This window comes from Chaetodon trifascialis, chromosome 1 (assembly GCF_039877785.1).
Source record: "Chaetodon trifascialis isolate fChaTrf1 chromosome 1, fChaTrf1.hap1, whole genome shotgun sequence".
Lineage (NCBI taxonomy): Eukaryota > Metazoa > Chordata > Actinopteri > Chaetodontiformes > Chaetodontidae > Chaetodon > Chaetodon trifascialis.
Window position 1 is genome coordinate 17,913,797 of NC_092056.1, and position 26,375 is coordinate 17,940,171.

At 40.7% G+C, this 26,375-nt stretch overlaps 2 protein-coding genes across 4 annotated transcripts in view; one reads left to right on the forward strand and one right to left on the reverse strand.

Moving 5' to 3' along the window:
- Positions 1-644: 644 nt before the first annotated feature.
- rnaset2 (ribonuclease T2) lies at positions 645-22,089 on the reverse strand. 3 transcript variants are annotated; one of them, XM_070958567.1, is made up of 10 exons: positions 7,186-7,498; positions 6,042-6,119; positions 5,795-5,849; positions 4,420-4,469; positions 4,118-4,175; positions 3,748-3,812; positions 2,785-2,898; positions 2,543-2,588; positions 2,328-2,402; positions 645-2,160 (listed from the first exon to the last, which is right to left on the reverse strand). In XM_070958567.1, exons 2-10 carry the CDS (start codon positions 6,110-6,112, stop codon positions 1,966-1,968), a joined length of 729 nt encoding a protein of 242 aa, XP_070814668.1. In that variant the 5' UTR covers positions 6,113-6,119; positions 7,186-7,498; the 3' UTR covers positions 645-1,965. The 3 variants fall into 3 exon arrangements, with proteins under 3 accessions (XP_070814668.1, XP_070814758.1, XP_070814845.1); XM_070958744.1 differs by lacking the exon at positions 7,186-7,498 and adding an exon at positions 22,014-22,089 and having other exon boundaries at positions 657-2,160; XM_070958657.1 differs by lacking the exons at positions 5,795-5,849; positions 6,042-6,119; positions 7,186-7,498 and adding an exon at positions 4,994-5,012.
- Positions 10,059-26,375, forward strand: part of myom2b (myomesin 2b) — a 29,301-nt gene continuing 12,984 nt past the window's right edge. Inside the window, exons 1-22 of the mRNA XM_070958302.1 lie at positions 10,059-10,101; positions 12,380-12,483; positions 15,538-15,595; positions 15,838-15,992; positions 16,210-16,296; positions 18,387-18,475; positions 19,105-19,155; positions 19,285-19,449; positions 19,888-20,049; positions 20,227-20,368; positions 20,603-20,802; positions 21,239-21,292; positions 21,407-21,534; positions 22,016-22,199; positions 22,341-22,515; positions 22,600-22,721; positions 22,846-23,033; positions 23,369-23,495; positions 23,683-23,861; positions 24,509-24,623; positions 24,877-25,039; positions 25,415-25,521. Of these exons, the coding sequence (XP_070814403.1) occupies positions 12,401-12,483; positions 15,538-15,595; positions 15,838-15,992; positions 16,210-16,296; positions 18,387-18,475; positions 19,105-19,155; positions 19,285-19,449; positions 19,888-20,049; positions 20,227-20,368; positions 20,603-20,802; positions 21,239-21,292; positions 21,407-21,534; positions 22,016-22,199; positions 22,341-22,515; positions 22,600-22,721; positions 22,846-23,033; positions 23,369-23,495; positions 23,683-23,861; positions 24,509-24,623; positions 24,877-25,039; positions 25,415-25,521 (2,734 nt within the window). The 5' untranslated portion in view covers positions 10,059-10,101; positions 12,380-12,400. The remainder of the gene's footprint in view (positions 10,102-12,379; positions 12,484-15,537; positions 15,596-15,837; positions 15,993-16,209; positions 16,297-18,386; positions 18,476-19,104; positions 19,156-19,284; positions 19,450-19,887; positions 20,050-20,226; positions 20,369-20,602; positions 20,803-21,238; positions 21,293-21,406; positions 21,535-22,015; positions 22,200-22,340; positions 22,516-22,599; positions 22,722-22,845; positions 23,034-23,368; positions 23,496-23,682; positions 23,862-24,508; positions 24,624-24,876; positions 25,040-25,414; positions 25,522-26,375) is intronic.

Genomic DNA, 26,375 nt, shown 5'->3' on the forward strand with positions numbered 1-26,375 from the left:
CTTAGATGGAAGCAGGGGCTAAACCAGGCCTGCTACTCCACCTGGGTCAAGTGTCCAGAGCTGACCTGAGCTCTAATTTTCTCTAAAATAAGGTTTTAAGTTTTTCCCAGTGAGGGTGATTTACCTCAAATGCTTAAACTATGATCCCCAAACTTGGAACATCACTAAAAACAGAGCTCATGGTACTGTTTTCATGTGTTTGACAAGATTTGGACTGCATTTTGGACATAGCTGGCACATATTTTGAGGGCATTTTAGCACTATTGAATATGTAATCAGATGTGTTTAGTCAATCTGCGGTGCTGTGTTGTGGGAGGAGATTCAGGATTATGGACTGGTGTCTTTGTCCTGGTAGGATTATGGCTCTGTAAGGAGATCACAACATGAATATTCATACACACAGAGTAGATCTGGATAGATAGAAAGACAGGCTCAAATATAGTATTATATTATACTCTGTGCATAAACAGACATACAGACAGAAGATACCATTTAAAACCATCCTTATAACACCGCTTTCAGCCAGATGGTCTGTCTGTATTTATTCACCAAGCTCTATTTATCATCTGACTTTCATTTCCATAAATAAAACATGTAAATTGGTAGACTTTAGTCAATGCTGCATGTTACGTAATGACTCACTGATGACTGGAGGGCAGACTGACTACATATTGATCATTTTATTGACATTAAAAAAACATCAGTACAGTTCTTCATTTCAGTCATTTCACACATCAGCATTTGTCCACTGGGACACTGGTCATTTAAAAGCTTTCACTTAGGTGTCTCTGCACAAAGATGCACCACCAGAAACATACCATTGTGCAAATCAGTGGGGAATTAAATAGTGTCGTCCAAAATATTTGCTACATACTTGAGAAACAAGCATTTTATCTACAGGCAGAAATGAACTTGTGTGACATATTGTAAAATATATTGAGTTTTTGAGCTCTTTCTAGACTTTCTAGTCTATACATGATGTATAATATACTGCGGTTAAGCTCACAAACGTGACTATCAGTCCTTTTTAAGCAACATGGACACTGATCTAGCCAGGCCTGCAGCACCACACTGAATAATGCCTTAAGTACTTGGCAAACATCAGAAGGCAGCAAATGATTACTACCACTCATTTAGAATGTGTGAAAGATGTGGATGATGAAACCAGCAGTGCTGTTTGCTCCAAAACCCCTCAAAAATATGCCTAATTTCTGGAGCGGTTCAATAATAATAACAAGTTATTTTTATTTAGCAACTACAAAATCAAATCACCTCCACAAAAAAGAGAAGGCACACAAATGTGATATAAAGTATGGTCAGCAGTGTCACAAGATGTGCACTTGGATTTGACATCTACATAATCAACAACACAAAGAGTCAGGTAGGTGGCAATCGTACCAACAACACAGAGGCACAGTAAACTGCCCGTCCGCCTGGCCTGAACTCACCACCATGCACCCTGCTGAGCCGTGGATCGGAGTCAAGGAAGGAGTCAGGAAGGGACATAATTCCATTAAAGCACTAAGCAGTCGTGAAGTGTGTGTGTGTGTGTGTGTGTGTGTGTGTGTGTGTGTGTGTGTGTGTGTGTGTGTGTGTGTGTGTGTGTGTGTCCTGGTCTTTGCAGGATATAAAAAGAACAATGACCTTAATGGTGACTTTTTCCAAGTACTTGTGACATCCAGAGTTTTCATGTTAATAAAAAATGTTTTCAGACTGCTGTGATTGTATGAGGCTATGATGCTCATTGTGAAGCCTGAGAAAATATACAGTGTGTGTGTTGTGTGTGTGTGTGTGTGTGTGTGTGTGTGTGTGTGTGTGTGTGTGTGTGTGTGTGTGTGTGTGTGTGTGTGTGTGCTGAATGACAGTACAGTTGATTGGTAAACAAAGAGTGGATTTGTGTGCCTTTCTACGTGTAAAGTTTTGGTTGTAGTGTGTGTTGCATTTCTGTTTGCGTGTGTATGTGTTTTAATGAAGAGGTGGGTAGTAAACCGGCATATCACGGTCACACACACTGAACCCAGAGGCTTTGTCAACAGCCATGGGATTGTCCCAGTCTCCCTTAGATATGGTTTCCATGGTTAACTGTTTCTCACAGTCCAAGAGGGTGAAGTCAGGGTTGAAGCAGATCTCAATCTGCCCCAAAACCTGGACATCAGCATTCTGTGAAACACAAAAAATACATTTGAACAATCTGACAGACTATCACCAAAGAGGTACCCCCCCCACACACACACACACACAAAAGAGAAAGAACTACAACCATTCAAAACACAAACACACAAACAGCAAACAGTGATGATTTCATGATTTGAATGGCATTTTCATACCTTTGACGGATGGACGCACTGGATCTTCGGCTTGACGCCGTAGAAGTTCTCGATGACTCCTTCAATTTGTGAAAACTTCACACAGACACATCAGGAGCAGAGAGAAGAGCAGCTGTGAGAGGCACTCTCATGCCACAGATTATTTCTTACATAACACAAATATATTTGAGATTTTCACACACCACAATTTGACGTTAAAATATAAATAGACCTACTGAGTAGTATTTTTCTGAAGGGGTGATGTCAAACTTCAGCAGGATGCTACAACAACAAACAAAGATTTCTACTTGAGGCTTCGATGCTTTTATTCAGAGTGACTTTAAATAAGAATATAGCAGTCTGTTTCTGTGAACAGTCAACATGTGAGGGATTAATGGGAACAGGCTAAGAACCCGAAAATGAGACATTTCTCGTATCTGAGGAAAGAGGCGCACTTGTGTAGGAAAATGTGCTGTACCTGTTCAAATCCACTTTATGGTAAAGTTCCAGTGCCTTGCTGAAGTATTTATGTTGGCTGTTCAGAGAAGCTGCTTTGGCTGCACATGTACCATGTTTGTGCCATTCATACTTCCTGTTGAAACAGAGAAATAAGTTGCAACAGGTGTTACTGTTATCATGTACAAATTGAATTTGGGAACACACCACATGATTATTATCATCTCTGTTTGTCCACTGATGACTGATTTCAAGACCATGGAGCATCTCCACTGGGAGGTCACTTTAGGCAGTTGACACACAATGTTTTTTGTTGTGCTGTGGTTTGCCACATCAGATCAACCACGATGACATCCCTATGCTTGAATATGATCCTGTAGTTAAAACAGGTTAACAATTAATATCTGAGTACAGTGTGCTTCTCAACAATTGCTAACTATGAAGGTCAATGGATTAATGCATGACACTACATCAAATAGTGCATTCCCATCTTTACAGAGCAATTACATGCACTATGACATATACCACAGAACAATGTGCAGTAGAGAATGTTTTGTTATTGTAGCCACTGACAGGTTGAAGTTTGTGACTGAAGAAAATAAATCCACTCAGACTAACTCTGTACAGTAAGATTTCTTTTTTTAAAATGGCTGCTGGTATTGAATAAGGTTATATGACCATACTGCCTTTAAGATAACACACAAGAGGCATGCCACAGTGGAGCATAGTACATTAATGCCCACTACTATGATCAGCCCTATTACAGTAGACATTATAGTAGACCAGTTACTGTCATGATGTCATATTACTTGATGATGCATTTACAATCAGACAAAAAATGCAGCAGCAGTCATGTAAAATGCTGTAATAGTGACTTGGTGGTAGTGCCTTACTGTAGTATAGGAAACCAGAACACGCTCAGCTAAAAAGGTGTCGCAGACAGACGGACAGAAAGAATAAGAGGAAGGGTTGGTTGATGTAATACCAGAATCCAGCAGACAAGGGGTTAAGAAGGTCAGGCCAACTCTTCTTCATGTCTGGAAGCAAGTCCTGAAAACACACACCCCAAAACACACGTGTTTAATTTATCAGTGTACTGTACCAAACGCAGAAAATAAGAAGAAAAACACGACTACCATCTCACTTTGGTGATGGCAAATTTTACTGTCTATCTTGATTTTGTGTGCTTTAGATTAAAGGAGATTTTAATCAAACTACTCTGACAAATCGAGTACTCTCTTGTTTCTTCTTTGTCCTACCAATTTTTGTCATTGGTGAGAACCAGGGTCTATCCATGTCCAATCCAAATAACTAATATGAATTTGAAGACACACTCAGTCTAAACAGTTTAGTACCTGTATTTGAGAAGAATTGAAATGCCACGATGAATTGCAGTCAATGCCTTTATCTGGCCTGGAAAACAGAGAGATTTACAATATCAGATATCTCACTTCTCTGGGTCACTCACTCATAGAGAGAGGAAAAATGAAGAAGTGAAAAGAGCTATTACAGCCATTTGCCACACTGACTGACACTCCACAAACCACATGTGCGCATGCACGCACACACACACACACACACACACACACACACACACACACACACACACACACACACACACATGCACGCACGCACGCACGCACGCACACACACTTACCACAATCCATGTAGTGTCCAGTAGCTAATGTTAGGATGACAGTGCTCCATCTGAAAGGTATTTAAAAAATATAGCATTGCTATTCCATCTGGACACACAAACTTTATATGTTATTTTGAAAGTAGCCACGAGGGCTGCAACTAATTATTTCTATCACCGATTTCATTCTTGTTAAACAAACCGATTAATGACTTGGTCAATGAAATATTAAAATGAGGAACATTTTCAGTCTCAGGAGCCCAAAGATATTTGCATAGAAACAAAACAACAACCCTGGTAAAGGTATTATTAAGGTAGCAGCATTTCAGGACAATGTTTGTACTTCAACCACCTAAAATAAACTGAGGAATGTCACAAGGTTGAGTAAAAAGGAGAAATGCAGCTGTCTTGTGGCTTTGACGTTAAGGATCTACATATTTATCTCCTCAGTTGAGTCTTGGTAAATCTAAACTTCTGCTGAGAATTTTTGTAAATAAGACCTCGAGCCACACACACACAAAAAATACACAGCATAAAAATCTTCCCCCCAAACAGACACGTATCATACCAAGATAACAATGCGGCCAAATCAGACCTTTGCTGCTGACACATGATTAACTTGAGGGTCTGAACCATCAGAGAAGTTCTCAGGAAAGCATTGGAAACGAGAAACGTGAGGTCAAAAAGCACAAAGTAAGAGACGTGTGTTTCCGCGTCGTGACATACAGAATGAATAAAACCACATCCTCACTGAATGTTTCACAAAGTGCTGCCCAGTCAAACCAAATTGTTGACATGCAGCCTGTCACATGATGCTCAGACATCACATGATGTATAAGGATTAAATGTTGATTCAGTTATACAGGATACAGGTAACATTCATGGGCAAGAAAAAAGGGGAAACTTGGTTTTAAGATTACATACCATGTTCTTAAACAATTTAGCCTAATTGTTCGATAATTATTAGCTATCCACACTACACTCAGTTTGTCTCAACCTATCCTGGGCTACCCCTTAATCTAAACCTATTATGCAAAGTGTCCAGGAAACAATCAGTGATTCATGTGTCTTGGCTCTGGCATACAGAGTCCATTTTAATCCATGGCTAACCTGAAAGACAAATCTGAATGAGTCCAATGAATTACAAGTTGTCCTTTTTCATGGCAGATATTTTGACTTGTTATAGTAGGACAAGCACAGGTGTTCCCAAAAATATCAACAATGGCTCTGTCCTATTCCAGAAGCTAAATGGCAATCACTGATTTTATTAATTTTACCTTTGCTTTTCCTATGGTGATATGTCAAATTGTTCTCCATGAAGAAGCCTGACTGCATCTTAAAAAGCTCAGAATATAAGAGAAAAAATAAATAAATAAAAGGCAGGCAAGAAACTCACACTACAGAAGGTGCTTGGCCAGTGGTGGGTCAGGATCAATTTGGTCCACATGTGTCTGCAATATGAGCACGAGCACACACACATTAATTTCTTAATGATGTCCAGGTTGTTTGGACAGGATGACAATGACTCAAACGAATCTACTCAGAGCTAAGTATTAAATGGAAAAGCAGAAAATAACAGCGTTCATTTGGCCATCTCCCATTACGCTCATCTTTACATACTGTATGTTATTTGCTGCACTTACGGAGGTGAAATCACTAAGGCAGAGGACAGGGCTGCTGCCAGAGAGAGGAGGAGAGGAGAGCAGAGCCCCATGTCTGACCTAAAAGAAGATAGAGAAATAAATAAATGAGTACATTTCTACAATACTGGACCTTTATGAAACCATGTATTGCAAATATTGTAGATGTTACACTGGTTCACTGAGCACAGTGAGTGGTGAAAGAGGAAAAAAGGTAGTGGCTTCCACTGAGGGAAGTGAGAGCTGATGGAAACCTCATGTCACAACTTAATTAGGCAATCAATAAAAACCTTTCACGCAGCAATCTCTCCCTCAAACATACAAACAACAACATAACATGGATTTGAAAGCTCATGCATGCACATACATTACTTGGCGAGTATAGCAAACAGTAACCGAAATCCCATCGATTACGGAGGCTACGACAGATTTAACGACATAAGACATGAACCCATTCAAAAATTATCACAGGGCAGATTTCTCTCAAACTGTATTAAAATATGTAATTCTGTGCCATAATGCTGAATTAGCCTCACCCTCTGGATGAAAGTGACTGGTCTGTGTAAGCACATCAGGCAAGTTCTGCAAAACGTGACCCGCTGCAAGCAGCAGAGTCAGCAGCAACGGCAAATTCATGTGATTTAAGCTGGAAATTACTTCCTACAACCAACAGTGCAGAGACTGTGGGGAAATAATTGTGTCCAACATGTAACATGTTTACACGCTCGAAATGAAACAGAACTCATATTTATGGGACAGTTTTCAAAGACGTTTCATTCAGTCAAAGTCTGTCCTGTAAAGGTCGATCAAGCGCACGAGGACTGAATGTAACTTAAGAAGCAGATGGCGACGAGCAACTTTGAAATCAGCGGTTAACGTTTTCTGTAAGTTAGTTAACATGAACTTAAACCAAAGTTACAATGTGTTACTGAAGTTGTGAAACCGCGAGCTGAGCCAAGATAGAAGAACGAAACAATATCGGAAGCCGGACGTTAGACATGAGACAGCTAAACTACCGAGTCTTCAGACAGACAAGACAAAACCCAGTACTGGCAACAAAGCGTAAAACCGAACTTAAGCTTTAACCGAACAACTGGTTTAAACAAGTGTAACGTTTAAACTAGTCTCACCTAATAGAGATACTTACGGTTACGGTTACTGGAACGCCGAGCAGAGTATCATAGAGTTCACTCAACCAGGTCAGGGCATTACTCAGGATACAGTGGTAGGGAACAGTCTTGTTTATGTCCATACGTAGTTTACGTGCGACAGCCACTCCACTACCTGTCCGTTCAACCAATCAGAACACCGTACACGTCATACGTCATGACGTAGGGGGATGGGTGGCTTGCTTTATTGTCCGGACCCCACCGGCCGCTCCCTCTGCTGAAGACGTTGAGTGAGGTTTTGAGACCAAGTTCGCTGACGTAACGATGTTCGAGCGCTCCTTTCAAGACAGCCTGCACGATAGTATAGAATAAAATATGAATTCTCATTCTTAGTATTATAAATAAATGATTAATAGTTTTATGCGGATTTACATTTTGTCTCCATTATTACTGCAGTTTTCCCTTGACTACTTTAGTATTTACTAGAGTATTTCCATTTTCTGTAACCCTCTGCTTCTACTCCACTCCATCTCAGAGGCAGACATTGTGCTTTTTTCTCTTCCACATTTATCTGACAGCTTTAGTTACTAGTTACTTTTCACATTGCAATTTTTCATACATTTCCTGCCAAGTTAAAACTACAGCAGTAGTTAAAATTAGCTTTGACTTTTGATAGTTAAAGTACATTTTGCTGATTGATACTTTGCTGGTGGATACTTTTACTTAACTAACTTACCTCCTCCATCACTGACCAATGGAAAAGAGCAGTAGATATTATTCTCTGCCTAAATGTATCATATTCTGGTCAGTATAAATCCAAGATCAAAATAATGCATATGTGTACTTGATGACTATAGTTTGTAGTAGTTTTGTTTGCAGAAATTGTTATATTGAGTCTATATATAGCAATAGACCACTAAAGGTATTGCTTTGCTACCTCATGTTTCTTCATCTAAAGACAGAGATTCAGTCAGTCACTTCACCTTGTAAAGTGCTCTGCACTAACGATTCATAATTCAAAGTTAATCGAACAGGCCTGACTTTTTAAATGCATGAAGTGCCCAGAGGTTTCTTTTAAATAATACTCATTACAAGCCAATGTATAAAATTAGGCATATCAGGGGTCTCAAATGAAGGAATATTTAATCTTGCTGTGTCTCCAGGAACTGCAAAGTCAAAATGTCCTGCCTGGAATAGTGAAATTTTCATAATGTGCTATTGGTTTGATCATACAACGAAGCTGTACATGTATGTTCAGTTTTCAATGCTATTTCTTCCTCAGTCTTCCTGAAAATTTAATGTCACCTCATTACCCCGGAGTCCTGGCTCACCCTTGTCTCACTGTCAGCCAGCAGCATGATGTACCGAGTGTATTACCACATGACCAACAGAGGGCTCTTTGCAACCACAGACAGACGTCAGTTCTGTTTTTACCACACACCCAGGAATACATGTAGGTAAAGAGAGAAAAAAAGATTACAATAGTCTCTGCCTATGTAAAACATTGACAATTTATTAAGGTATGATATACTTACTGATGACTCTCACAGGCCAACCTCTCAGCAAAATCGAAACTCACACTTTCAACATACTTGATATTTATAATTTATTAAGATGTTTAATCTTGCTTGTCAAAAACTGTTAAATTGTTTGATGTAATTGAGTAGGTGATGGGAATGGGATCATTTCCTGTTGATTTCTGTTTCTTGTGGAAGTCAGCCTCCGTGGGATTTTCCTTCTATATACTATGTGTACTTCTATTCTTCAATGTGACTGAAAAATGACAATTACATCACTGCCTTTGTTGCAAAAAACCCTTCACCTTCCTTTACTAGTGTAATTCCCATATTCCCAGACTTTATGGACTTGATGTACTGAAGAGAGCCACTTGTTTCTTGGACAGTTAGAGTTTTCATCTTTAAAGCAATCATCTGCCACCTGTCCTTTTTTGTTGCCTCCTTGTCTTTTGTCTCCTTGGTTGCCTTCTTTCACACTCTTCTATCTATCTGCATCATTCACACATCACACACTCCTCCCCACGCCCCCACCCTGCCAATCTCTCTCGCTCTCTCTTTCCATTTCCTCAAATGTAACTCCATGTTGTCCCATCATATGATTTCGCCTCAGATGTGAAATGCGTTTCACAGCTTCTCCACTGTGTCAGGAATAGTCTAGCTGTAACTGTAGCTAGTTTTAAAAATAGGCCCTGGCCAAAGTTCAGCATGCGACACAGTGTCTCAAGATGTTTCTGAGTGCATATGGAGAAAGATGTTAGAGAGGAAGAAACATCAGTACAGTCGAAAGTGCTCCTAGAATGCTTTAAATGCAAACGTGAAACTGTAGATATACATGGTCATTGGATCACTGATTTTAAAATTTGTCTGAGTTTGAAGGTGCACATTCTATAAATCTGATATGCTGTAAAAAATGTCTTATCATTCAAGAATTGTGCCACAGTGGTATTGAGGAAATTAATGCGAGCAGCCTAGACTCAACATAGTTATTCAACCATATTTCTGCCTATTCTGTAGAGCTAAAAATGCTACTTGCACAGGAGTGGCACAGGAGTGGCACTGCCCCCCCCCCCCATGACATCTCCATGGTCAGATTGTCGGCATTGTGTTGAGCAGCTGGTATACTTGATTAACCAGCTGTTTAGCACCAGTTGTTGAGATAATATGTCAGATATCAGCAATTGGGCTAAAGTGGATTCCACTAAAACCTGTAATGGGCAAACTCTGTTCATCAAATAGTTGCCTGGTTCTAGTGGCCATGAGTCTTGAAGGATACTGGTTATATATAGGCAGCTCTCTCTCCTTTTAAGGCCTCAGGGAGAGGCTGGTGGGGGTCGGTTGGAGACGGGTGGTGGTTTTGTTGGCCTGGTACTTGGTTTAGGCTGACTCCCTGTGGATTCAGGCTGACAACCGAAGTCGTTGCAAAGGAAATCTCAACGGGTAAGAATACCTACAATTTCATTCTCTTTCTGTTGCTGTCCCCTCTGGATCCTCAGCTTTTTAATGTACTTTGTTTCAAACCCAAGTGTAGCAGGTGGGATCAGTGGGATGGAGGACTAGAGAACAGATTAGGGTATGACCAAGGGATGTTGCATGGTCACTAACCAGAGCTGATAATACTTTGTGATGAATGATAGGACATATGAATCATGAAGGATGTGCAGCAATTCATTTGCAATAAATGAGGTTATCACTGCTTTGAGGATAATGGCCATAATTGTCCTGTTAGAGACAGGACAGACAGACAACATGTTTCCCTGTGTGTTTATCGTGGTAGGAGTCTAATTTGTTAAATGGACTCCTACTGGACAGTCAAATTTGGTGGTGACTGTTGCTTCAGTGTGGAAATTGCTGGGTGTGCGGGGACTCATAATGTGTTGTTTTCATTTTAAAAAAAATGAAAAATTTTAAATTTTAGAGGAATTTTGTATGGTTATGGCTGGGAATTTTGGAGGTTTACTGTCACAGAGGCTCGGGTGTCATTTGGCAGGCATTTGTGCTGCTACAGTATAAGCAGAGGGTGTAGTACTGATGGGACTAGAATGCTGACTTGCTTACAGTGACCACTTGTTTGAGAGCAGTTGAGTTTAATGCTAATATTCTTAGGAAGCACAATTTCTCTGACATCTGCTCTAGGAGGTGCTACAGACATGTAAATAAACTTGTGTGTAAGGAACGATTGGGACTTCAGTTATTTTGGCGGTGTAGCTGGTGTGTGAAACCACAGAATATTTTCTGTAAGAGATTTTTGTACTGCACAACCAGATGATTCAACCAGGAATTTAAGTCATTATTGACTTTAGAGATCAAAGGTTAGAGATTAAGGGTTTCATATTATCTGATCAACTGGCTGATTGACCATCAGTTTTGGGGCATTACAAGTGAGTTAAACTTGGCTCTGTTGATAGGTATGGCGACCCTGAAGCTAGGGCGAGTGTTTCAGAGATGTGGAGGCAGGAATGTCTTTGCCAGGGCAGCACGTCTCAGTAGCTTTCAGGGTGAGGATGGGGAGGGACAGTCGCATTATGTTTCAGCTGACCTTATTTCTGATCTCTGAGGACTTGGGTGATGTAAGGCAATTCTGTTCCAATGCTGCTATGTGAGCATGATGTAAGACAAAGTTATGCTGTTGCTTTGTTGTGCGTACTGTAAAACATGCATGTCAGAAAGAGAGCTAGCAAGAAGAAGAGTACAAATCAGCATGGTCATGACCTTAAAGTAAATGTAAAGTGAAAGTCAATTTTCTTTAAATAAAAGCTCTACTGTTAAACTATGAATACAGAACACGTTGAAGTCTCCAGACAAACTCGCGCATTTGAAATTTAAAGACACTGCTGATGCCTCTCCTTGACTCTGGTATAAATTAAAGTCAGTCTATTTAACATCCATGAAATAAAGAAGATGCACTTTGACAAGTGGTGGAATCTCCACAGAAAGCTTTCTTAAGTTGCTGAATTGTTCCATTTTTTTTATTGTGGAGGTTTTCATTAAATTGCAGCCAAACAGCCTTGAGGTATCCAAATATTTCTGAAAACATATTTGAAGAAACATAGCTGTAGGTCATACCTGTGTCACGCTCCTTCCACGTTTACTTTAGTATTATTTCACTTGTGCTTAAGGTGGAAAATATTCTCAGTGGAGCTGTCAGATTGATGGACAATCTCTGGTGCAGCTGTACTGTCAGTTGCTGTTCATATACATCACTGGTCCAACAATAGTCTATGTCTGTGCCTTTTGTTTATGTGTGTGTGCACGTGTCTGTGTTGCCAGTGTCTTTAAATCAAGATGGTGTCACCTTGTCATTCCTGAAGCTGTCTGTGTGTGTGTGTGTGTGTGTGTGTGTGTGTGTGTGTGTGTGTGTGTGTGTGTGTGTGTGTAAGTGACAATGTTTCCAATGCCATGTGTCCAAATTCCAGCTTGGCTTTTTTTTTTGCAGAGTGCGAGTCAGTCAACACAAATATTGTCCACTATTCTCACTGTGTGTTGGTCGTAAGCCCCAAAGTCCGAATAATCAATCATCTCTTTCTGTTTCATTTGTCATCATGAGGCTACGTCTAATTCCTGAAGTTACTCTGACAGTCCCTTAGGGTTGGTGGCCCTACTGTTTGTGTATGTTGGTGTCACTGTGTTGTTTGTATCTACTGTACTTTGTTACTCTGTGTGTGTGTGTGTGTGTGTGTGTGTGTGTGTGTGTGTGTGTGTGTTGCTGGTCCCACAGGTCAGTATCTACAGTGTCACCATGTCAGTGTGGATCAAACGTGGGAGTTACAACCAAGAATACCACCATAAAGACAGTAAATATGTGGTTAAAGAATACAGCAGGTACATGTACCACTCTAATGCTAACATGTACTTATCACTAAAACTCTAATCAAACATATATTAATGACAGTGTTGCTATGGTAGTCTTGTCTTTGCCAGTGTGTAAATTTTGCTTTATCGCTAAATACAGCAAAAATAACTGATCTTAAAAACCCAGACTAGGTTAAAGCTAAGCTGGTTTACATTAAGCTAACACCAAGACCAAACTAACCCCAAGGTAAACTTTCACAAGGGATGTCCCAGACTCATTTCAGAAATCCATATCAGGGCCGATAAAAGAATTTTTTCCAATTGATTATTATTGGCTATATCAAACCAAGTCCAGCTTCATTCCTTCATTGCTTTCTTTTACCCCACTGTGCTGTCAAAACACTGAAACCTGTTTGCAACACACAGCAGTGCGAGTGAGTGAACTGCACAGTTTTAATGAGGGTCCCACATATTGAGAGCACACACCAGTGAGCACATTGAGGAAAACTGTTGTGGATTTGCATTTAAAATTTAATATTCATACTCATGCTTCAGAAAAGCTGTTCAAACTTTCAAGTAGCAAAAGTCTGGCACTGACACCCTCTCCTCAGATACCATACAAAACACCACAGTATGACTTATAATAACGTTACCATAGGCCTCTATGGAAGCTGTATTGTGTATAAAATAGCAAATATTCAGTTTTGTTTTAATTGGGATCAAGTTAAAGAAACAGTTTTCACCGTAACAAAAATGTGTGATGTCAGTTCTAGATAGTACAACACCATGGGGTTAATCTCTTGCTAACAGATGAAGCAGCTGTTACAGAGTGTTAATGTGTGTTTGTTTGTGTGTGATGTCAGAGGATCACCAACAGGTACTCTGGCTGCTCTGTTTCCTGTCTATACTCACCTCTTAAAAAATCTTATTCTTGGTGCTGCTCACTCTTTTTTGCTTCTTTTTAATTTGGCTAATAAGCAGCTTTACTCACAGAGTGATTCTGTTCATATCGAGCTGGCTTCTCTTTTATTTCAAAGCTTGTGTATGTAATGTGACCTAAGCGACTGATTTGCTGATGAAAGTTAACTATATAATGCTCAAAATGATCATTTCTCTACGTGAGACAACAACTCTTGGCACATTTGAACAACTACATATGATACTTATCAACTACCTACAGGTGACAAAGAGTAGGGAGTTTGTGCTTTTGCACATAAGTTTAGCCACTCTCCTCTTCAGAGCAGTGCACTGAAATTTGCAAATTACTTGGTTCGCCAGTTCGGACGAAACCACAAATCGCACAGGCTGTGTAAATGGTCACCATACCTCCACCTGGCATCCACCTGCAACTCAGAAACTAATACATTACTTTTGGTCAAGGACGGCTTCATCTTCCTCTCTTAATGTGCAACACAGGCCCCTCCTGTCCGTGTCTTCTCAGTGGTCTCTACATCAACTGCTTCGTCTGTGACTGCCAGCTTGTCAGGATGGTCCTCACTTTCTGGACTGTGGGGCACTCCCCTCCATCTTCCACAGGCAGTGGTGGAACCACTTCAGTCCTGGAGGCTTCCTGAACAATAGTGATGAAACACAGGCTCAGAGTTTCCCACTGCTGGCTGATTCTCTGCTGCTGACAATCTGCAGCTCTCAGGCAACAGGCCTGTTGCCAGCTCTGGGGCAACCTCTCATGGGTGGGGTCTTCAGGGGCATAGTCTGCTGAATATAGGATTTAACTGTGCTCAAAGAGATTTTGTACAGCAGCAAGAAAAAACAGGGAGGGACTTGTGATCAATCATTGCCTGACAATGGCCCATGATAAAAATGGTATAAAATAAACAGTTGTTGTCTGGGAGGTTCTTACAAATTAGAAAGGCAGGTCAAATGTATTTGTAAGTTAAATATTTATTTGTTGAGATAATGAAAGCCTGAGCCATATTTTTCAGACAGAAAATAATGACCACATCTAAAGCTAATGATGCTGCTGCACGAGAAACGTTGGGTAACTTTCAAAGACACCAATTGCATTTGTCTTCGACACAGTAATGACCTCTGTGGTGCAAACCCTCCAGAGAGTAAAAGCTCATACGACCACATCTTGAACACGGATGTTGAAAAGGAAGGTGAAATCCAATGCACCCTCGAACAAAAGCTCCTCTCTGTGGTGCTCAAGCCTCTCTAATGTCAACCGCTTGAGCCCACTTATGAAAATTTCCTTGTTGTCGTCTCTTTCCTCCTCACACAGAGGTCATATCTCAGTGTGTGTCGACAGCCTGCTGTTTAAGGTCAGGCTCAGTCAGAGAGGCTTTACTTCTCTGTTCCTACTATGAAGAGCATTCTTTACAAAAGTCGGGTTCACACCCTTTATGCCGATGTCATAGCAGGGGGGCTTCACTGCCTTTAGTATTAAATGCTTGTCAGAGGGGGAAAAAAAACTATGTGAAAAATAGCAGATCTAATTAATACTCCTAATACAGAAACAACAGGAAAAACCTCTTAACTCGTCACAGCGCCACTTCTTCATGAATGCCTGGATGGGGTATGGTAGCCATTGTTCCAGCTGGTACTAGGTGGGATTGGTGGATCAATACTGATTGACTTTAGTGATAATTTCACATTTTAGCAAACCGCTCAGATGAAAGCGAGTGACCCTGCAGAGCTTGCTAGAGGCCTCCATTATTGCTCAGACAAGGCTCGGAATGGATACCTCCAGTTCTAGCTCTTTCATTTAAATGTCAGAGACCACCATCATTAAAAACAGCAAGAAACAATGTGGAGTCAGATTACAGGCCCTGTCCAGCACTGGCTACATACTGCTGCTCATATCTGAGGCACATAACAAACTAATGCACAGCTCAATCCGCAAGCTGCTTTGGAGGCTTGTTATTTGGGCTGGTAGGGTCCTGAATAACAGTCAATAAGCACTAAACACCCTCAACAGCACGAGGTGTTTCCCACACACAGGATGCAACTTGGTGCATGTTCAAAAATCACATAGATTTTGAAGAACTGACTGAGTTCCCAGCCTGTGGAAAACCTTGTTTTCCTGTTTTCTGTTAGTGAAACTGACTCAGTGTTTGTCTTTAGCTCTGAGACGATGGAGGAAAGATATGAGCACAAAACACGTGTTCATATCCAGGACATGGTAAGAATGTGTGAAGCTTCTCTATGCACACTTGTATACAAACACTGGCTACAATAGTGTTTAATTATCTGTATCTGAGCTCATATTGATTCAATGGCAGCTGAACCACATTGTTCTAAAAATGTCCATGTCAATGTCACTACACTTTAATATGCTGTAATAATAGGGTAATGTGCAGATGTGTTGGAGTACAAAGTGTATTTTATTCATTTGTTTACTGGTATTCCTGTTTCCTTGTCCAGTTAAAGATAAAGATGTTGGATAAATATGTTCGTGAGGGGCCCATGATCAGGGGACCAAAGTTCACGGCCAGACTTAGATCCCACACCGTGTATGAAAACACTCCAGTCACACTCTTCTGCACTGTTGAGGGCTTCCCCACGCCTGTTGTAAAATGGTGAGTAAGAACTAAAAACTTTTTCTTTTGACATGGTAATCTAAAACTAAAACTGACAAAATCTATTAATCAAAGTATTTTTTTTAGCATCTCTCTTTTCTTTTCCTTTTTTGGATGTGATAGTAGATTTTACAAGCGAAGTTAAGAAAGCTAAAATGTTGTCCACTGATGTTCCACCTATCTTGATGCTGGTGAGTTATGATTTCCTACATTTTAGGTACAGAGACGGTGTAATCCTGGACGAGTCCTCTGGAAGGTACCTGGTTGAAACTAAAGGTGGAATCCATTCTCTGGAGATCCAAAGGTACAGTAAGTCAAAAAGCACAGACTTTAAACATAATTTAAATGGAGCCCTGTATGGTTGATGACCATATAATTAGCAGGATTTCAAATTAAAGGGACACTCCTCCAATTCTACCCATAAAGGTCAGTTTCTCTGTCGCGGTTTAGAACTACTCTGCTTGTGAAAAATAGTTGTATAACAAAGTTCAGAATATTTCCACTATAAAGTGCAGATATACAGTTTGAAAGATGAGGACGTTTAACAGACAGAAAAGGTCAAATGAAACATGCTATTAAGCGCATTATGCAGATCTGTTGTTTCTGAAGCTTGACCCATAGCAGGGATTAAACTTTTTTTTTTTTTTTTTTTAACTATCTCAGCTTTATGTAAGTGCAGCATTAAACCACTGGAGTAACCCTTAATTGTAGCTTGTTTTCAATTGTGGCTGCAGAAGCTTAAAGGGTACATGATAAAGCACAGTGCACTATTAAAAGAAGTGATGCACCAGTGAAAGAGAATAAAAAGGCTACAAGCTCATGTAAATGTCTAAATATATAAAACAGGTTTACCAAATGGTGAATATGGTAGGAAACATATGTTTACCAGGGTTTATGGATAGAAATAAGTGTTCATTTAGTAATTCATGACTAACTGCTTCATGGCAGTTGCCCAGTTGCTAATCATCTATCCCAAGACTATGCCATGAACCATCAGATCAAATCTGTCTCATCAGGATCACCACACAAATTCAAAGTGGACTAATAACGACAGAGTCAGCTGACTGACTTGGTGGGTAGGCTGTGCGGTTACAAATGGGGGAGGGGGAATATACCAGTCTCCCTCCAGTCTTAGGAAGCTCAGCTGTTCCACTGCTGACCCCAGTGCTACGTGATACTCCAGGATTCTTTAAGTCATCACTCTCTCCTTGGATCCAGTCACCTTTAGCTCCTTCTGTCTGTTACTTACACACAGATCACCCAGAAGCCATTACTCCTTAGGTATATGCAGAAGTCTAGGTTGCCATTTCTACTCATTCTGTGTGTTTTAAATGAGTGGAAAAAAAAAAGACAATGGCTACTGCAAAAGCTTGGGAGAGTGTCCAAGTTTTAAAGTAGGCTGGGAGACCTAAGAGGAAGAATCTCTTTTGAATTGCAAATAAGCAGCAGCTTGTCATAATTTTAAGCCATGTTCATGACAGAGAGAGGAAATGAAGAACCCTTAAACCCCCAACCTCTCAATCCTAGATCCTTACTCAATAGCATTACACCTTGTCCTACCACCCTCCACCCTCTACCTACACACACACACACACACACACACACACACACACACACACACACACACACACACACACACACACACACACACACACACACACACACACACACACACACTCCGTCAGCAGTGCAAACATTTCTGTGCATTTGAAAGCTTAGAGATTGTCATTATGATTCAGAATAAAAATACATTTGCTGCTCTCACTCAGCTCCCTGTCTAATATCTGTGGCCATATGGCTCTAAGGGGACAAAAGCAGCAACATGACCAACTTAATTACAGCATGCATTTTGCAGCAGTAGATTTGATTGTAAAATAAGCCTTTTTTGTGAAAATGTTCAGGAAACGTACCCAATTCTGACCAGAAAGAACCATCATCTCTTCACAAAGAAGACAAGCATTATGTTACAGCGTTGTGGCACTGTCTCCGCAGCCCAGTAATAAGTCCATTGCCAAGTCTTGTCCAAGCATTGCTTAATGTATCCAGAAGGCTGATGAAGATGCTGATTTTATAATGCATCCATGTGAGAAATTATTGCTCATTTGGTGCATTAGTTTCATACACCTTGTAAAAGCAAATCTTTACAGCCATTACTTCACTGGAGCAGATCCTTGTGGATATACAGTACATCGAATATGCAAACATTTTCCAGATGACTGTAAACCAAGAGCTTGATATAAGGTGATGAAGAGCCTTGCTTGGATAAAACCCCAACCCATGGTTTCATTTATACATCTGTCTTAAGAAATCTTTTGATGAGAATACAATGAGAATCTATGAGACTCCCAATACATATAAGGAATACTTCACTTGTGTTTTATTGTGTATTCATAGATGCTCAACTGATGATACTGCCCAGTACACTGTTGTGGCTGGTAACAGCCATGGACAGGCCTCTAGTCAGGCCTCCATCGTGGTCAAGAGTAAGTTCTTCTATCTGATTATCTTCTATCTGATCTGAGTGTAGTTTTTATTAGACAGTCACAGCAGCACATGCTGATTAGCAGGTCTGAGAGCATTCAAGACAGATTTGTCAAGCTGTGGCCTTATCACCACCAAGAGCAAGAGAGGCTCTGTGGATCCTGTTAAAGTCTTGAAATGTCTATTGTTGGTGTCTGGAATGACACCCACTTGTTTTCAATGTGCAGTAGCAGATCTTAACCTTTAACTCAAGATAAGTAGTTACAGTTAAGTAGCTAAAAGCTAAACAACTTCACAAAGCATACATTTATTTTGTGGATATGATACATTGACTGGTCCACTCAATGAAGAGTCGCAGGACCAACTCTGACAGAGCTAAAGCTGTGACTTACTACTTATTATCAGTTATATTAATATTTCTCTGTTCAATTCACAATAACTGGAGTTTCATAAACAACCCATATGTCATTGCATTTAGCTGAGGCACTCTATAACTGCACACTTTAAGCTGTTTTCCATTACTGCTGTCCATTGATATCTGTCAGCCTGTTCACCAATTTCTTCACCTTTATTATTACTACTGACTGCTGCTGATAATGGTTAACGTTTGGCATGTTTCTTAATCATGTAGGGTTCAAGCAGGAGGAGGAATCCTGTCCATATGCATGGTTGCCCTTCACAGGTGAGCATCATAAACATGTCCAGAAATGACAAGATCAGCACCACTACTACCCCACTACAAGCTGTTACCACCAGCCATGCTCCCATCTCTCTCTCATTCACTGTTTCTTCCTTTCGCCCGATCTCTCAGCTGCCATGCTCCCCAAGATCCATTACACTAAAATCAACATTACTTTCGTGGAGAAGTTTGGACCGGTGTTTGCTACTGAGGGAGAATCTGCCTCTCTGACTGCTTCCATGACCCTGAACCCCAACCTGGCCAACCTGCAGCCTGAGGCACAGTGGTATAGAGATGGTAATTGTTATAAAGAAGCAGTTTATGACAAAGTTATTACACTATAATTGCTAGTAATATATATTGCCTGCCACTGCGACTACCAGACCCAATCTAGTCGACATGCTGCCAGAGGCACAGTGGTGGCAAAATGGGAATATGTTCCGGACACTATTTTTATTGCTAATTAATTCTAATGAAAGTAGTAAAACAGACTCTAGCGATTTACCTCCAATACATGAGTAGTTTAATTTGCTGTGTCTGTCGACATCACATAAAGGTGCCATGTGGTATAAAAGCAAATTATTATTATATTAAGTTAATCTTGTATATCAAGATCTCTATATGCAGCCAAACCTCTTGTATAATTTAGAGTAATATATTGCTCCAGCAATTTGGAAGGTTTCTAAGAATTCTGTAGGAGGAGAGACTGAACTCAGGATCCTCTCTTATTTCCAGACACACGTCTTTTTGATTCTAAATGGGTGAAGATTGAAACTGGAAGAGGAGTGACCACCTTGACTATCCCAAACCTCTTCAAAGATGACGAAGGCCTCTACACGCTGCGCATGGTCACTAAAGGAGGCACTGCAGAACACAGTGCTTTTGTGTCTGTCGCAGGTGACTGGACAGTGTGAGAGATATTGATAACTTGGAATCAAACATCATACTGTTTTTTTTAAATTCACTGTCAACATAATGTAGATCTGTTTTTAATAATTTTACAGGACTACGTTACTATGGCTATTTCCTCACCTATAATATGTTACACATATAACTGTGTCACTTCCTGTGTAGATGGTCCTCCCCCAGTCCCCGCTGCACCTGGTGCTCCAATGGACATCAAGATCCACGATGCTAATAGAGACTATGTCATTGTGTCATGGAAGCCCCCAAATACCACCACAGAGGGACCAATCCTGGGATACTTTGTGGACAAGTAGGAGTTACTGATATAAACACCAAAAATAGATAAAAATAACCAACATAAAGACATACCGATTACTGTAAGTCATCACATAGTTTGTTTGATTGTCTGTCGAAATAAAGGGGTTGTTGTCTTTAGCTACAGGAAATCCTTCATTTCAAACCTCAGTATATAATATGGTTGTCTTTGTGCTTTCTGGAACTTTCCTGAACTCCTTTTGCTGTCTCTTTTGGCTTCATTTTATAGATGTGAGGTTGGAACTGAAAACTGGACCCAATGCAATGATCACCCCATAAAGATTTGTAAATACCCAGTGACCGGGCTGTTCGAAGGACACTCCTTCTACTTCAGAGTCAGAGCAGTCAACTCGCACGGAATCAGCAAAGCGTCCCGCATGTCAGACCCAATCGCTGCACTGGACCCCACTGAGTTTGAGAAGCTCCATGGTGGGTTTAAGTGGATTAGTGTGATGAAATATCATCTCTGCCCTTTTTGTTTTGTTGCTGATGTGTGAAATACCTCTGCTGTTTTGGTATGTTTTGGACGGAATCTAAAGTGATGACTTCTGACATTCACTCACGCATGCATGTCTGATACTTTTGCATTACTGACCAGACTACTTTATTGGAATCTGCTGAATTGAAGGATCATTGTACAAAGTTTGGTTTATGTTTAAAGGTGTCTTTTGTTGGTCAGTGCAATTTTAAAAATCTGACATATAGTTTGATTATATATTGCGACGAACAGGAAGATTTGCATCCCAGTGTGTTGATTTACCCAAGAGCAACATTTATTCAAACAATTATACTGAACAAATGATAAAAGTCCTGTAACTGCAGTGTGAACCTAACACGTGACGATGTTGTTTTTATCTTCCTTTAGCCAAAAAACTTGGAGGAAAACTAGATGTTGTGTCTTACCATGATGACGTGGAAGGTGAGTTTTTACTGAAATTACTACTACTGTATGGATTGTGTGCAAAACCAATTCCAAAAAAGTACACTATGTATGACATGTACTTCATGTGCATGCGTGTGTGTTTTTGTGTAGCTGAGGGAAAGCCTCCACGTGCTCCATCAGGAATTCGTCCCTCAGAAATAGACAGGACATACGTTGTTCTGAGCTGGAAAGCTCCTGCGTATTCCAGTAAAGCTCCCATGTGGTACTACATAGAAAAGGTAACAAAAATGTCCTTCTGTCACCACTGCTGCTGTGTATACTACACTGTACAAACTACTTGAATGAACAGCTCATCAGCGTAAGAATGCACGTTCTTCTGTGTTTGAAAGCCCCTCCCTCCTCCAGTATAAAAACACTTATTTGCTTATTTGGTCCAACAATATTGATTTTCATTTCTAAAACTAACTGAACACATACATTCTGATGGCAGAAAAACAAGCTCAAAATTGACTGCTTTGAATTGTTAATAAAGCTAATAGACTGATCTCAGGCAATACACAATGTCTTCATGTGTAATGTTTCCTTGCGCAGTTTTCTGATCAACTGCACTGGATCAGTCGATAGTGAACTGACTAGGTGAACCTGAACAATTACTATAGATCCACAACAAATCCAGGTTAAAGTGCAGCACAACATATCAGAATGTGTGTGTGTGTATAGGAGAGTAAACAAGCTTTCTCTGTCTCTCTCAACTCACAGTGCCTGGTGGATAGCGGCGCGTGGCAGCGTGTTAACACTCAGGTCCCAATTCGATCTCCCCGTTACGCCGTCTTCGACCTGGCAGAGGGCAAACAATATAAGTTCAGAGCTTTGGCCGCCAATATCTATGGAACCAGTGAGCCATCAGAGCCAACTGAAACTATCGAGACTCTGGAACTCAAAGGTCTGTTTCTGTCCATTTACTCAGTGTTACACAGATCAATAGATTGTCAAAAACAGCGGAATAAAGCCACACACAAGAAGCTGTTGTGGTTATGATTGTCTATTATCATTTTTATGATTTAATGTCAATTTCTGTCTTTAGGTGTGCCATCTGCTCCCGGCCAGGTGATTGCTACCAGGGAAACAGACACCTCTGTCCTCATCCAGTGGGCTCCTCCAAAGGAACCCAATAATCTGATTGGCTACTACATCGACCAGTGCGTGAAGGGGTCCAAGGACTGGACCTCGGCCAATCACAAACCTCACAGGAGCACCAAGTATGTTTTCAAGCCAACAGATATTGCTCAGAAATGTGTCTCTGTTTTTTGATTATACGGTTTTGCATGTGCTTGTTTCTGCAGGTTTGTGGTTAGTGGCCTGACCAAAGGAGAAACCTATGTGTTCCGTGTCCAGGCTATCAATGAGCTGGGTCTTAGTGATGAATCCCAGGAGTCCGCACCTCTGACTGTTAAGGCTGCCCTCAGTCAGTATTGTATTCTATTTTTCATTATTATTACTGATGAGGATGTGATTATCTGATGGTTGTGAATTATTATCATTAGTAGTATTGTAATTCTAAGTATTAAAATGCAGTGCTGCCTTTTCAGCCACCCCCTCTGCTCCTTACGACATTGCATTGCTGAACTGTGACGGTCATTCAATGGTGCTGAACTGGAAGAAGCCTCTTCATTCTGGAGGAGCAAAGATCAAGGACTATTATGTGGACAAAAGACGCAGCGGAACAACCATGTGGAGGGAGATTCACATCCCACCAATCACAGAAAGGCTTTATAAGGTATGATAATGTATGTTGTTAACTTTAAAACATCAAAACAAACTAAAGAAGGGGCTACAATTTTAGCATAAATTTGATACAAGTGCTCCTGTTGGTTGATCTTTGATACCACAACAAAAGTTTCAGGCATATATCTTTGTTTTAATGGTTTGGTTAGTGGGTTAGTTTGGATCTCTGGATAAGCAACTTCTTCACCAAGTGCTCATTTACTACAACTATCCACTGTTTCATGCTGGTTACCTTGTGCACGGTTGGCTTGTGTGAGTTTGGAAAGCGGCTTGTCTAAGGTAATGATGACTGGCATGTTAATGACCATGGTAATATTTTACTGACAGGTGGAGGGCTTGACAGAGGGAGCAGTCTATCAGTTCCAGGTCTACGCAGCCAACCTGGCTGGCCTTGGATCAGCTTCCAAACATTCAGCCGACTTCACCTGTGAGGCGTGGACTATGCCGGAGCCTGGTTAGTAGTATCTTCTGACGGACTCAGGGACAAACTTTGAAACTTGCCAAAAAAAACATGAAGCATATACAAGGTTATGGCATACATGTTGATGTCTACCATGTAGCCTCAATAACCAGGAGGAAGGGAGTGAATGAAAATGTCCTTGAAATGTCCACACATGTACAAATGTCTTCCCTCTCTTTAGGTCCTGCCCATGACCTGACTTTCACTGAAGTGAGAGATAATTCATTGGTGGTTGAGTGGCAAAAGCCTGTCTACACTGGTTCTGGAGCAATCACAGGTTATCACATTGAGTACGCTAAGAAGGGCACTTCTGAGTGGACCACATTCAATCAGACAGCTGTCAGTCACCGCTTCCTCAAGGTGAGGACAATGTTTTCAAACTTGTGTAAATTTTGTTTGAACCTTCTGCACCAGCTTACAGTGATTTATACACTGTTGTACAGTGTTACACTTAGAGTAAACTGTGTGATACTGACACCTAGTGGATAAAGTAAACAGTTACTGGGTTAAGACCAGCATAAACAAAAGAGAAGGCAGATGGATAGGTTTAGTTTAAGAATGAAAAGTAGCAGCGATTAGGGGACTTATTTCGTATGTGACACTGGTAAGTCAGCTAACAAATCAAGATTACATGTATTTGATTACTGTGTAATGCAGAGAATATTTAGTGGCCTCATAAAAGACGGGCTGCACAACAGTAAAGATCCATTATGAGTGAATAAAAATGTTATTAATTTATTACCAAAAAAGCGGGATAAAACAATAAATTTAGCATATTGCTGCTGGAGAACCTGCCAGATCTCAGAATTTATGACTGCAGTCATTATTTCATCTGCTAAATAAATTACCTCGGAAACTGACTTTGCAACGGTTTCTGATGTTGTGGGAAAAAGTTAATGTCACAGTACCTGCCAAATTTTCTCAAACTGATGGTCAACACAGGTGTAAAAACAAAGAGGGCTCTCCTCCCATCAACAACATCGGGTTTTTTCTTGTTTGTTTCCTAGGTAACAGGTCTGGTGGAGGGCACTAGCTACATGTTCCGAGTGCGTGGGGTAAACCCCTCAGGAGTGGGCATGGCCTCAATGCCCTCTGACCCTGTGACTGCCAAGGCTGTGGCAGGTAACAGACAGGAGATTATCAGATTCATGTCACAATTCTCCATCAGTAATCTCAAACAACACAGTGAACGCACGGCTTTGCCAAATTGGAATGATGCACTCTTTTTCAAAACGCTGGAGGCAAGATCAAAATATAATAAAAAGCACTGAAATATAAAAATGATGGACTACATTCCTTCTGTTCCTGAGACCTGAATGGGTGCAGTTTTAAATTGAATACTTTGTGTGTGTTTTTGTGTCTTTGTGGATTGAAGGTTCCCAGGACGTGTCCTGTGTTGTGGATCAGAAGACAGGGGACATTGTTCTGTCATTCGAGTCCTGCCAAATAAACGAGGGCTCTCAGTTCATCTGGAAGAAAGACTATAAAGAAATCACAGACTTCTCCAAAGGAGTGGTGATTAAGACTGAGGGCAGCCAGTAAGAACACACACGTTCACATACACACGCGCGCACACACGCATGCACACGCATGCACGCGCGCGCGCACACACACACACACACACACACACACACACACACACACACACACACACACACACACACACACACACACACACACACACACACACACACAGAGTTGTGTTATCATTTTTGGAGACATTACACAGACTTACATTTACTTCCTGGAGACTTACCTAACCCTAACCCAAACCTTTACCCTTTAAATTCAATGATTTACATTATGGGGACTCATGTTTTGCCCCCATAAGGAAGGCGAGTTCCCTCAGTGTGGGGAATATGTTCATCATTCCTCTGTCTCTATTCGTCTGTCTCTCTGTGTCTGCTTCCTAGCTCTAAGCTGATCTTTAAGAACGCAGACAAAGAGGACTTTGGGACGTACTCTGTTTCTGTCACCAGCACAGAGGGAGTGTCATCCAGCTATACAATCTCTGCTGAAGGTAGGATTTTACCCATCGCTGTGTTAGTGTGGCTCTGGTGCTTAACCACCCTACCTAAGTCTTTTAAAAATGTACAGAAATCCAATACTGACTTCTGTCTACAGTAACATCTTTTCTCTTACAGCCTAGATTGACAGATTATAAATTACTGTTTACACACTGCAGTGTGAATTGGCGCCATTCTTATCTTCATCGTCTCATTAGCATTTACACTAAATTAAATGACATTAAAGATCCATATCCAATATCCATCTGCTAAAGTAATGCATGCAAATATCTTTGGGTGCCTTGATCATGATTATTTGAGCAGCTGTAAGTAGCAAAAGCAAAATTCAAAAGGAAACCACGTATCGAAGAACTAAGGCCGTGTGTGGGATGAAACAAAGATGAAAGCAATGAGGCAGCGCTTTAAAACGATCACACTGGCATGTAGGCAACAAACAATTTCATTCCACATTAGATGAATGCCAGCAGAGCACGCTGCTCACAACATTTCTCCGAGCTTGGGGCAGTGTGTGTGTTTTAAAACCATGTCATCATGGCAAAGGGCTTTCTGTCAGAAAGTTTCACAATATTTTTCCTGCTATTGCACCACTATGCTGCTAGGCTATAATAAGTTATTCAGTGCGCCTTACACTGATTGTTTCCCATTTGGCCCACAGTTTTTTTCAGCCTAACTTAGAATGCTTTCGAAACTCCTACTACACAAGGTGTGACATATTTCACTCATATCACAGGTCCCTGGAAAGATTGTTTCATATTATAACTCTTCATACAGGTTGTTAGAGCAGTTTCAGAATAGATCATGGGGTCCACTTCTAGGCTCTAAGAACACTGAGCACAATGTATCATCT

What these genes read in the sequence shown, in the direction of transcription:
- rnaset2 (XM_070958567.1), bottom strand. Translation starts at nt 6,112, where the DNA reads ATGGGGCTCTGCTCTCCTCTCCTCCTCTCTCTGGCAGCAGCCCTGTCC. An exon ending in CCCTTGTCTGCTGGATTCTG is followed by an intron (nt 2,899 to 3,747) that starts GTATTACATCAA and finishes CTGTTTCAACAG; the next exon opens with GAAGTATGAATGGCACAAAC. An exon ending in CTTCAGAAAAATACTACTCA is followed by an intron (nt 2,403 to 2,542) that starts GTAGGTCTATTT and finishes GTCTGTGTGAAG; the next exon opens with TTTTCACAAATTGAAGGAGT.